This window comes from Schistocerca gregaria, chromosome 5, assembly GCF_023897955.1.
Source record: "Schistocerca gregaria isolate iqSchGreg1 chromosome 5, iqSchGreg1.2, whole genome shotgun sequence".
Lineage (NCBI taxonomy): Eukaryota > Metazoa > Arthropoda > Insecta > Orthoptera > Acrididae > Schistocerca > Schistocerca gregaria.
This window is the reverse complement of record NC_064924.1, coordinates 645,139,082-645,151,954: the sequence shown is the minus strand read 5'-3', so window position 1 is coordinate 645,151,954 and position 12,873 is coordinate 645,139,082. Positions and strand designations below refer to the sequence as shown.

The window sequence follows — 12,873 nt, the reverse complement described above, 5'->3', positions numbered from 1 at the left end:
TTATTGTTTCCTTGAATGGGTAGTATTTATCGACTTTGAGAACGAATTTGACCGCAGCCACAAACAAATTCTGGTCAATAATGGAGAAAAGGGATGCGAAGGTTTATACAAAAAAAAAAAACACCGGAATAGAATAGATACTGTCAAACAGCTGACACCGAAAATAGAAATAAACCAAGGAGTAAGGCAAGACTGTAATATATCACCAATCAACATGTATATCGACGTGCTGGTAAGGGTATGGGTGGTTCAAATGGCGCTAAGCAATGGGACTTAACATCTGAGGTCATCAGTCCCCTAGACTTACAACTCTTAAACCTAACTAACATAAGGACATTACGCACATCCATGCCCGAGAAAGGATGATTCGAACGTGCGACCGTAGCAGCAGCGCAGTTCCGTTCTGAAGCGCGTAGAACGGCTGGACCGCAGCTGCTGGCGGGAGTAGATGAAGGACAGAATATGTGAAGGTATAAGAACTGGACCAGGCAAATTTCTAAATACGGTGATTTTTGCCAACGAACTCGTGATCATACAGAACAGTGAAGAACAACTAAAAATTGCGGTACACAGAATAAACTACGCTCTGGCAGGCATACGTTCAATCAGGTGCTGGTTGGTTTCTTGGGGAATTTCAGCCCATTCTTCACGGAGTGCTGCTCTGAGGAGAGGTATCGCTGCGGGCGGTGAAGTCTAGCACGAAGTCGGGTTCCAAAATATCCCAAAGGTGCTCTATAGGGTTCAGGTCAGGACTCTGTGCGGGCCAGTCCAGTACAGGGACGTCGTGTAACCAGTCCGCCACAGCCCGTACGTTATGTACAGGAGCTCGATCGTGTTGAAAGATGCAATCGCCATCCCTGAATTGCTGTTCAACAGTGGGAAGGAAGAAGGTGCTTAAAACCACAATGTAAGCCTGTGCTGTGATAGTGCCACGCAAAACAACACCACCACACCGTAACACATCCACCACCGAATTTTACTGTTGGCACTACACTCGCTGGCAGATGACGTCCACCGAGCATTCGCAATGCCCACACCCTGCCATCCGATCACCACATTCTGTACCGTGATTCGTCACTCCACACTACGTTTTTCCAGTGTTCAATCGTCCAATGTTTACGGTCCTTAAACGAAGCGAGGCGTCGTTTGGTGTTTACCGGCGTGACGGTGGCTTATGAGCAGCCGCTCAATCATGAAGTCCAAGATTTCTCACCTCTCGTCTAACTGTGATAGTACTTGCAGTGGATGCTGATGCAGTTTGGAATTCTTTTTTGATGGTCTGGATAAATGTCTGCCTATTACACATTACGACCCTCTTCAGTTGTCGCCGGTCTCTGCCAGTCAACAGACGACGTCAGCCTGTACGCTTTTGTGCTGTACGTGTCCCTACACGTTTCCACTTCACTATCACAGCGGAAACAGTGGACCTAGGCACGTTTAGGAGTGTTGAAATCTCGCTTACAAACGTATGACACAAGTGACACCCAATCACTGACCACGTTCGAAGTCTGTTAAGCTCCGCGGAGCGCCCCATTCTGCTCTCTCCTGATGTCTAATGACCACAGAGGTCGCCGATATGGAGTACCTGCCAGTAGGTGTCAGCACAATCCACCTGATATGGTATGTTTTTTGGGGGTGTACGGATACTTTTATCCACATAGCGTACGTTTCAATAACGGAAGGTGGCGCACATTTCACACTTAATACGTCCAGAGTGTCAAGAATTATCAGCTTTATGCAGCATGAAAGCGCCAGAGAAATGCAAATTACGGAACATAGAACGTTGTTATAAAGGGCAGAGGAGAGACGGAAGAATGATTAGAGTTTAGCGCCTCGTCGTCATTAAAGAAACTCATTAGAGACGGAGTAAAAGTTCTGATTTGGGAAGGATGAGGAAGTAAATCGGCCGTGCCCTTTTCAAAGTAACCGTCCCGGCATTTTCTTGGAGTGTAGGGAAGTCAGGGGAAACAAAATTCTGGATGGCCAGACACGGATTTTAACCGCCGTCCTCCCGAATGTTGTTCCAGTATGCTAATCGCTGAGATAACTCATTCAGTGTAAACAATTGTAGTAAGTAGTACGTTTTAACTGGAACTTCACAGCAAATATAAACATAGCCAAAGCCTTGCAGACAAAAAAAAAAAGAACGCGAAGCGAAATGTAGTGTGAGGAGGGCTATGCGAGAGGCGTTGATGAATTCGAAAGTAAAGTTCTATCTACTGAATTGGCAGAAAATCGTAAGAAATTTTGGTCCTATGTCAAAGCAGTAGGTGGATCAAAACAAAATGTCCAGGCACTCTGTGACCAAAATGGTACAGAAACAGAGGATGACAGACTAAAGGCCGAAATACTAAATGTATTTTTCCAAAGCTGTTTCACAGAAGAAGACTGCACTGTATTTCCTTCTCTAGATTGTCGTACAGATGACAAAATGGTAGATATAGAAATAAACGACAGAGGGATAGAGAAACAATTAAAATCGCTCAAAAGAGGAAAGGCCGCTGGACCTGATGGGATACCAGTTCGATTTTACACATTGTACGCGAATGAACTTGCTCCCCTTCTTGCAGCGGTGTACCGTAGGTCTCTAGAAGAGCGTAGCGTTCCAAAGGATTGGAAAAGGGCACAGGTCATCCCCGTTTTCAAGAAGGGACGTCGAACAGATGTGCAGAACTATAGACGTATATCTCTAACGTCGATCAGTTGTAGAAATTGGAACACGTATTATGTTCGAGTATAATAACTTTTCTGGAGACTAGGAATCTACTCTGTAGGAATCAGCATGGGTTCCGAAAAAGACGGTCGTGTGAAACACAGCTCGCGCTATTCTTCCACGAGACTCAGAGGGGCATAGACACGGGTTCACAGGTAGATACCGTGTTTCTTGACTTCCGCAAGGCGTTCGATACAGTTCCCCGCAGTCGTTTAATGAACAAAGTAAGAGCAAAAGGACTATCAGACCAATTGTGTGATTTGATTGAAGAGTTCTTAGATAACAGAACGCAGCATGTCATTCTCAAAGGAGAGGAATCTTCCGAAATAAGAGTGATTTCAGGTGTGCCGCAAGGGAGTGTCATAGGACTGTTGCTATTCACAATTTACATAAATGACTTTGTGGATGACATCGGAAGTTCACTGAGGCTTTTTGCAGATGATGCTGTGGTGTAGCGAGAGGTTGTAACAATGGAAAATAGTACTGTAGTACAAGAGGATCTGTAGCGAATTGACGCATGGTGTAGGGAATGGCAATTGAATCTCAATGTAGACAAGTGTAATGTGATGCGAATACATTGAAAGATAGATCCCTTATCATTTAGCTACAAAATAACAGGTCAGCAACTGGAAACAGTTAATTCCATAAATTATCTGGGAGTACGCATTAGGAGTGATTTAAAATGCAATGATCATATAAAGTTGATCGTCGGTAAAGCAGATGCTAGACTGAGATTCATTGGAAGAGTGCTAAGGAAATGCAATCCGACAACAAAGGAAGTAGGTTACAGTACGCTTGGTCGCCCACTGCTTGAATACTGCTCAGCAGTGTGGGATCCTCACCAGATAGGGTTGATAGAAGAGATAGAGAAGATCCAACGGAGAGCAGCGCGCTTCGTTACAAGATCATTTAGTAATCGCGAAAGCGTTACGGAGATGATAGATAAACTCCAGTGGAAGACTCTGCAGGAGAGACGCTCAGTAGCTCGGTACGGGCTTTTGTTAAAGTTTCGAGAACATACCTTCACCGAAGTGTCAAGCAGTATATTGCTCCCTCCTACGTATATCTCGCGAAGCGACCATGAGGGTAAAGTCAGATACACTCCTGGAAATGGAAAAAAGAACACATTGACACCGGTGTGTCAGACCCACCATACTTGCTCCGGACACTGCGAGAGGGCTGTACAAGCAACGATCACACGCACGGCACAGCGGACACACCAGGAACCGCGGTATTGGCCGTCGAATAGCGCTAGCTGCGCAGCATTTGTCCACCGCCGCCGTCAGTGTCAGCCAGTTTGCCGTGGCATACGGAGCTCCATCGCAGTCTTTAACACTGGTAGCATTCCGCGACAGCGTGCAGTTGACGGACTTTGAGCGAGGGCGTATAGTTGGCATGCGGGAGGCCGGGTGGACGTACCGCCGAATTGCTCAACACGTGGAGTGTGAAGTTCTCCACAGTACATCGATGTTGTCGCCAGTGGTCGGCGGAAGGTGCACGTGCCCGTCGACCTGGGACCGGACCGCAGCGACGCACGGATGCACGCCAAGACCGTAGGATCCTACGCAGTGCCGTAGGGGACCGCACCGCCACTTCCCAGCAAATTAGGGACACTGTTGCTCCTGGGGTATCGGCGAGGACCATTCACAACCGTCTCCATGAAGCTGGGCTACGGTCCCGCACACCGTTAGGCCGTCTTCCGCTCACGCCCCAACATCGTGCAGCCCGCCTCCAGTGGTGTCGCCACAGGCGTGAATGGAGGGACGAATGGAGACGTGTCGTCTTCAGCGATGAGAGTCGCTTCTACCTTGGTGCCAATGATGGTCGTATGCGTGTTTGGCGCCGTGCAGGTGAGCGCCACAATCAGGACTGCATACGACCGAGGCACACAGGGCCAACACCCGGCATCATGGTGTGGGGAGCGATCTCCTACACTGGCCGTACACCTCTGGTGATCGTCGAGGGGACACTGAATAGTGCACGGTACATCCAAACCGTCATCGAACCCACCGTTCTACCATTCCTAGACCGGCAAGGGAACTTGCTGTTCCAACAGGACAATGCACGTCCGTATGTATCCCGTGCCACCCAACGTGCTCTAGAAGGTGTAAGTCAACTACCCTGGCCAGCAAGATCTCCGGATCTGTCCCCCATTGAGCATGTTTGGGACTGGATGAAGCGTCGTCTCACGCGGTCTGCACGTCCAGCACGAACGCTGGTCCAACTGAGGCGCCAGGTGGAAATGGCATGGCAAGCCGTTCCACAGGACTACATCCAGCATCTCTACGATCGTCTCCATGGGAAAATAGCAGCCAGCATTGCTGCGAAAGGTGGATATACACTGTACTAGTGCCGACATTGTGCATGCTCTGTTGCCTGTGTCTATGTGTCTGTGGTTCTGTCAGTGTGATCATGTGATTTATCTGACCCCAGGAATGTGTCAATAAAGTTTCCCCTTCCTGGGACAATGAATTCACGGTGTTCTTATTTCAATTTCCAGGAGTGGTGATTAGAGCCCACATAGAAGCATACCGACAATTCTTCTTTCCACAAACAATACGAGACTGGAATAGAAGGGAGAACTGATAGAGGTACTCAGGCTACCCTCCGCCACACACCGTCAGGTGTCTTGCGGAGTATGGATGTAGATGTAGAATGTGAAACATACAGATAACTTTGTCTGTCCACTCCCGCTATGAATATTCTGTCGATAGAGTCTTCAGAAATGGATTCTAACGTTGCTCAGCCCCATGAACCGTGGACCTTGCCGTTGGTGGGGAGGCTAGCGTGCCTCAGCGATACAGATAGCCGTACCGTAGGTGCAACAACAACGGTGGGGTATCTGTTGAGATGTCAGACAAACGTGTGGTTCCAGAAGAGGGGCAGCAGCCTTTTACTAGTTGATGTGACCTTGAAACACTAACCAAAACGGCCATGCTGTGGTGGTACGGCGAACGACTGAAAGCAAGGGGAAGCTACAGCCGTAAGTTTTCCCGAGGGCATCCAGCTTTACTGTATGGTTAAATGATGATGGCGTCCTCTTGGGTAATATATTCCGGAGCTAAAATAGAGGGATCTTTGGGCAGGGAATACTCATGACGTCGTTATCAGGAGAAAGAAAACTGGCGTTCTAGGGATCCGGATCGGAGCGTGGAATGTCAGATCCCTTAATCGGGCAGGTAGGTTACAAAATTTAAAAAGGGAAATGGATAGGTCAATGTTGTATATAGTAATAATTAGTGAAGTTCGGTGGCAGGAGGATCACGACTTCTGTTCAGGTGAATACTTGGTTATAAATACAAAATCAGATAGGGGTAATGCAGGAGTAGGTTTATTAATGAATAAAAGATGGGAAAGCGGCTAAGCTACTACAAAGAGCATAGTGAATGCATTATTGAGGCCAAGATAGATGCGAAGCTCACGCCTACCACATTAGTACAAGTTTATATGCCAACTAGCTCCGCAGATGACGAAGAGATTGATAAAATGTTGTTGTTGTTGTCTTCAGTCCTGAGACTGGTTTGATGCAGCTCTCCATGCTACTCTATCCTGTGCAAGCTTCTTCATCTCCCAGTACCTACTGCCACCTACATACTTCTGAATCTGCTTAGTTTATTCATCTCTTGGTCTCCCTCTACGATTTTTACCCTCCACGCTGCCGTCCAATACTAAATTGGTGATCCCTTGATGCCTCAGAACATGTCCTACCAACCGATCCCTTCTTCTGGTCAAGTTGTGCCACAAACTTCTCTTCTCTCCAGTTCTATTCAATACTTCCTCATTAGTTATGTGATCTACCCATCTAATCTTCAGCATTCTCTGTGGCACCACATTTAGAAAGCTTCTATTCTCTTCTTGTCCAAACTATGTATCGTCCATGTTTCATTTCCATACATAGCTACACTCCATACAAACACTTTAAGAAATGACTTCCTGACACTTAAATCTATACTCGATGTTAACAGATTTCTGTTCTTCAGAAAGGCTTTCCTTGCCATTGCCAGTCTACATTTTATATCTTCTCTACTTCGACCATCATCAGTTATTTTGCCCCCCAAATAGCAAAACTCCTTTACTACTTATGTGTCTCATTTCCTAATCTAACTCCCTCAGCATCGCCCGACTTAATCCGATTATATTCTATTATCCTCGTTTTGGTTTTGTTGATGTTCATCTTATATCCTCCTTTCAAGACACTGTCGATTCCGTTCAACTGCTCTTCCAAGTCCTTTGCTGTCTCTGACAGAATTACAATGTTATCGGTGAACCTCAAAGTTTTTATTTTTTCTCCATGGATTTTAAAACCTACTGAAAACTTTTCTTTTGTTTCCTTTATTGCCTGCTCAATATACAGATTGAATAGCATCGGGAATAGGCTACAGCCCTGTCTCACTCCCTTCCCAACCACTGCTTCCCTTTCATACCCCTCCACTCTCATAACTGCCATCTGGTTTCTGTACAATTTGTAAATAGCCTTGGTCGTGGATGACACTGATGTTGTCGTCCTATGATGTCCCATTTGTTTTCGGTTTGAGACAAATCCTGTGTTCGAGCAGACCAAGGTAACATGTCGACTCTCTGTAGAGCATTCAGGGCTATAACAGCGGTCTTTGTGCGAGCGTTATTCTGTTGGAAAACATCCCTAGTAATGCTGTTCATGAATGGCAACGCAACAGCCGAATCACCTGACTGGTACGACCAAGCCGTTAGGGTGAGTGCGTTAACCAGGAGAGTGCTGCGGCTGTGACAAGAAGCCACAAATCCAGGTCTAGGCGTAGCGCGTCTACCGTGCAGCCGGCCGGAGTGGCCGAGTGGTTCTAGGCGCTACAGTCTGGAACCGCGCAACCGCTACGGTCGCAGGTTCGAATCCTGCCTCGGACATCGATGTCTGTGATATCCTTAGGTTAGTTAGGTTTAAGTAGTTTTAAGTTACAGGGGACTGATGACCTCACAAGTTAAGTGCCATAGTGCTCAGAGCCATTTGAACCAACCAAGAAGGAGTTGTTCACGATCAACAAAGGTTGGTAAGCGTGTTTCTACACATGAAAAGTGACGTCTGCCCAGATTTCGCGCCAGTATCATACGAGTGGGGCTAACAGCGCAACTGTGAGGATGCAAATTAGATTTGTTTTGAGCACGCGCTGTAAAGGTCGCAAGCCGTAGTTGTCTTTGAGATTGAACGTATTGAGCTGATGTTAGTCAAGAATGCCTTCAAGACGAACACACCTTTATAAAAAAACCTCTCTGAGTTTGAACAAGGTCGTGCAATAGCGCTAAGAGAAGCTGTATGTTCTGCGATATTGCTGAAAGACTTGGCAGGAATGTAGCCGCTGCATATGGTTCCTGGCAGCGGTTCTGACGGGTCAGACAGCCACGTAGCTCTATCGAGAGGGAAGATCCTAGTGTTCGGCGTATGGCTGTGGCGCATCGTAGTGTGTCTGCAGCAGCAGTTGGAACTGCAGTGCCACAATAAACAGTTCCAAATCGGTCACTACAAGGACAGCTCCGAGACGGATGTCCTGTAGCGTGCATTCCACTGATTCCAAACCGCCGCCGCTTGTGATTTCAACGGCGTCAAGAGAGCTTATTGGAGGGCGAAGATCTTTATGTATTCTGATGAAAGGCCGTTCTGTCCTTGTGCCACTGGGCTTATGGGCTATGGTCTGGGGTGCGATTTCGTGTGACAGCACGAGCACTCTCGCGATTATCCCACGAACCCGAACTGCAAATCTGTAAGTCAGTCTATTGATTCGACCTGTTCTGCTGTCATACATGAACAGTATCGCAGGGGCTGTTTTCCAACAGGATAAAGCTGGCATACATACCAGTGTTGTAACCCAAAATGTTATATCGAGAAGGTTGGCATTATGCCTTGCCCTGCTCGAACATCAGATCTGTCTCCAGTCGTGCACATATGGAACATCTTCGGACGACAGTTCCAGCGTCATCTACAACCCTCGTCAACCGTCCCTGGGTTGACCGATAAAGTGCAACAGGGAATAAACTCCATCTCACAGACTGACATCCGGCACCTGTACGACGTAATGCATGCTCCTATTCATGCTTGCTTTCGACACTGTGGCGCTTACACCGCTTATTAATATGCCATAATTTCACATAGGAATGATCTTGCTCGCGCTTACCTTAATCTGTGATCTTTCAAGGTTAATTACTTAAATACGTTGCGTCGACGAGAGTAGTCCCAGAATTTCATTAATCCAGATTAATTATTTCTTGGTGTTTGGAATTCTTTCCGTCAGTGTAATGACAATATTATTGCTGTAATTATATGTCTATTAGCCCGCCCGGTTAGCCGTACGGTCTAACGCATGGCTCTTCGGATTTGGAAGGACCGCTTGGTCCCCGGCGCGAATCCGCCCAGCGGACTTGTCTCGAGGTCCGGTGAGCCGGCCAGTCTGTGGATGGTTTTTAGGCGGTTTTCCATCTGCCTCGGCGAATGCTGGCTGGTTCCCCTTATTCCGCCTCAGCCACACTATGTCTGCGAGTGCTAGGCTAACAAGTTTTCCACGTACGCGTACACCACCATTACTCTACCACGCAAATATAGAGTTTACACCAATGTGGTGTGAGACGTTCCCTGGTGGGGGGGGGTTGGGGGGGGGGGGGTGTCCGCCGGGGACCGAACCTCACAATAACCCTGAAAGAGTGGTTCGGTGTGTGGGGCGGCGGAGGGGGAAGTGAACTGAGGTAGTCGTCGTGGGGTTTTGGACCAGTGCGGCTAGGCCCCCAGTTAACATACAGTACAATACAATATAATATGTAGCTAGAGCTCCTGAGCAAATATAACGTAGGCTCTTTCGAGATGTAAACTTACATATTTTCTCTGCAGTGCGCTGATGACACACCAACTGTTACCGTAATAACCTTTTATGATTTTGTGCTATGCTATCGAAAATTATTGACTTTGAGAAGATCTTACCTAAGACATAGACTCAAGGAATCTAAAGTTCCTTTGCTGTAGAAATGCGGTCACCGTATTTCAGAAACTCTTCCAATTCTTTGTTCCAGATGACACTGGCGTTAATGGGTGAGTACTCAGTCGAATGCAGCGCAAAAAATATACAGCTGCTTTCGAGCCATCGCGTGGCTCTAGATGGCCGGTAATCTTTGGTGACCATCATACGTGTACGGCAGCTTATGGCTTCTATTTAATTATTGGTAAGTCATACACTTAGACATACGTTCACTGATTAAACTGAATGAACTCTTTTCTTTCCTAATGCGTGTTTCATACTGATTCAGGCTTGTGTCTCGTTGTGGTTTTTCCTTTCAGTCTGTTTTGTGTTGTCTCATTGTCTTATTCTCACAATTACGCCATTGTTCCTTTCGGAACAACGGACCGATGACCTCGTAATCTGGTTCCTTCCTCCCTCTTTTAAACCAACAAACCAAAATTCGACTGTGCACGTCTGGTAACTGGTTGGTTCTCCGTATTCATCCTGATATCCACATTTCAGATACTCAGTTTTCTTGATTTTTAACCTTAAACTGCAATCGCTTAAGTGATTTTTCCAGCTCATGGCCAAATTCTATAGATATTGCTGGGTGTTTTCAGCGATAAATATGAGAGGAAAGAGCTCAGATTGCTGGTTCACATCACTATTGATTGGAAAAGGAGGTGAAGTCCCAGCAGCTTATTGAGACTCACTCTTAGGATGCAATACACAGCTTCTTCCTGCCTTGTGCCAATGTGTTTCATTCTACCCACATGCTGCACCTACAATCATCGGTAATACATAATACTGTGAATAACCGACTGTATTCCTTTTCTGCAATGTTTTCCATTTATTGCCAGCTGTTTAAAAATTAGCTATTGCAGGACATAACACAGGACTCTACTCGTACCAAGGAGACGTTCATGACCTATTTTGTCCAACAGTTCCATCATTCCATTTTCCCGGAATATGTATATATTTTTGTTTATAATATAATATTTAGCTTACATCTAGGACGTTGAATATAGAGGTTTTAAACATGTCTGGTAATTTCTGCACTTCTATGAAGCCGTAATAATTTAAGTTTCTACTCCGTGGAGTTTATCACAGCTTGCGTTTTTGTTCCTTTCTCATCGCTGGTTTATGACTGCCTTTTGAAACTTTGTTTTCCGACATCACAGCACTAGAAACTTAACATCTGATTTGTTGTTTTCTTTTGGTGTTGCCAACTGCCGAACGTTATTGCCAGCTACACGTGTGTGTGTATTTGTATGTGTTTGTGTGTATGTGTGTGTGTGTGGGGGGGGGGGGGGGGTCGGTGGATGTGAAATGGTATTTGTTTCGCTGCGATTAGTTGAAAATGTATCTTTTTTTTTATTTTTATAATTTTTATTTTTATTTTGTTTCTTAATGGTGTGTGTGAGTTTGTGTGTGTGTTTGTGTGTGTGCGTGTGTGAAAGAGAGAGAGAGGGAGAGAAAGAGAGAGAAAGAGAGAGAGAGAGAGAGAGAGAATGACTTTCGGGATGTGGTAGTTTTCTTGCATTTGTATAAGATATAATTGTCATGGTTGTTTAACATCATTTTTTTCATGTTTTGTCGTGGATGTAGATCTACATGTTGTGTTTTTGGTCCTTTGCTATTATTACTGCATCATAGGAAAGGAAAACGTGCCATAACTGTCTGTAATCTATATACACAACACCCTAATGTACACTCCTGGAAATGGAAAAAAGAACACATTGACACCGGTGTGTCAGACCCACCATACTTGCTCCGGACACTGCGAGAGGGCTGTACAAGCAATGATCACACGCACGGCACAGCGGACACACCAGGAACCGCGGTGTCGGCCGTCGAATGGCGCTAGCTGCGCAGCATTTGTGCACGGCCGCCGTCAGTGTCAGCCAGTTTGCCGTGGCATACGGAGCTCCATCGCAGTCTTTAACACTGGTAGCATGCCGCGACAGCGTGGACGTGAACCGTATGTGCAGTTGCCGGACTTTGAGCGAGGGCGTATAGTGGGCATGCGGGAGGCCGGGTGGACGTACCGCCGAATTGCTCAACACGTGGGGCGTGAGGTCTCCACAGTACATCGATGTTGTCGCCAGTGGTCGGCGGAAGGTGCACGTTCCCGTCGACCTGGGACCGGACCGCAGCGACGCACGCCAAGACCGTAGGATCCTACGCAGTGCCGTAGGAGACCGCACCGCCACTTCCCAGCAAATTAGGGACACTGTTGCCCCTGGGGTATCGACCAGGACCATTCGCAACCGTCTCCATGAAGCTGGGCTACGGTCCCGCACACCGTTAGGCCCTCTTCCGCTCACGCCCCAACATCGTGCAGCGCGCCTCCAGTGGTGTCGCGACAGGCGTGAATGGAGGGACGAATGGAGACGTGTCGTCTTCAGCGATGAGAGTCGCTTCTGCCTTGGTGCCAATGATGGTCGTATGCGTGTTTGGCGCCGTGCAGGTGAGCGCCACAATCAGGACTGCATACGACCGAGGCACACAGGGCCAACACCCGGCATCATGGTGTGGGGAGCGATCTCCTACACTGGCCGTACACCTCTGGTGATCGTCGAGGGGACACTGAATAGTGCACGGTACATCCAAACCGTCATCGAACCCATCGATCTACCATTCCTAGACCGGCAAGGGAACTTGCTGTTCCAACAGGACAGTGCACGTCCACATGTATCCCGTGCCACCCAACGTGCTCTAGAAGGTGTAAGTCAACTACCCTGGCCAGCAAGATCTCCGGATCTTGAGCATGTTTGGGACTGGATGAAGCGTCGTCTCACGCGGTCTGCACGTCCAGCACGAACGCTGGTCCAACTGAGGTGCCAGGTGGAAATGACATGGCAAGCCGTTCCACAGGACTACGTCCAGCATCTCTGCGATCGTCTCCATGGGAGAATAGCAGCCTGCATTGCTGCGAAAGGTGGATATACACTGTACTAGTGCCGACATTGTGCATGCTCTGTTGCCTGTGTCTATGTGCCTGTGGTTCTCTCAGTGTGATCATGTGATGTATCTGACCCCAGGAATGTGACAATAAAGTTTCCCCTTCCTGGGACAATGAATTCACGGTGTTCTTATTTCAATTTCCAGGAGTGTAAATTAAAAAGTTTAAAAAAAATATGTACCTACTACAGGTCTCTGAAGATATCTTCCAAAGAATAAAGGCCAAACGCGTATGGCACA

General features: G+C 47.1%; 1 protein-coding gene across 1 annotated transcript in view; it reads left to right on the top strand.

Moving 5' to 3' along the window:
• The window catches only part of LOC126272468 (uncharacterized), a 240,832-nt gene that overhangs the window by 117,924 nt on the left and 110,035 nt on the right, over positions 1 to 12,873 (top strand). Inside the window, exon 2 of the mRNA XM_049975346.1 lies at positions 9,743 to 9,761. Within this exon, the coding sequence (XP_049831303.1) occupies positions 9,743 to 9,761 (19 nt within the window). The remainder of the gene's footprint in view (positions 1 to 9,742; positions 9,762 to 12,873) is intronic.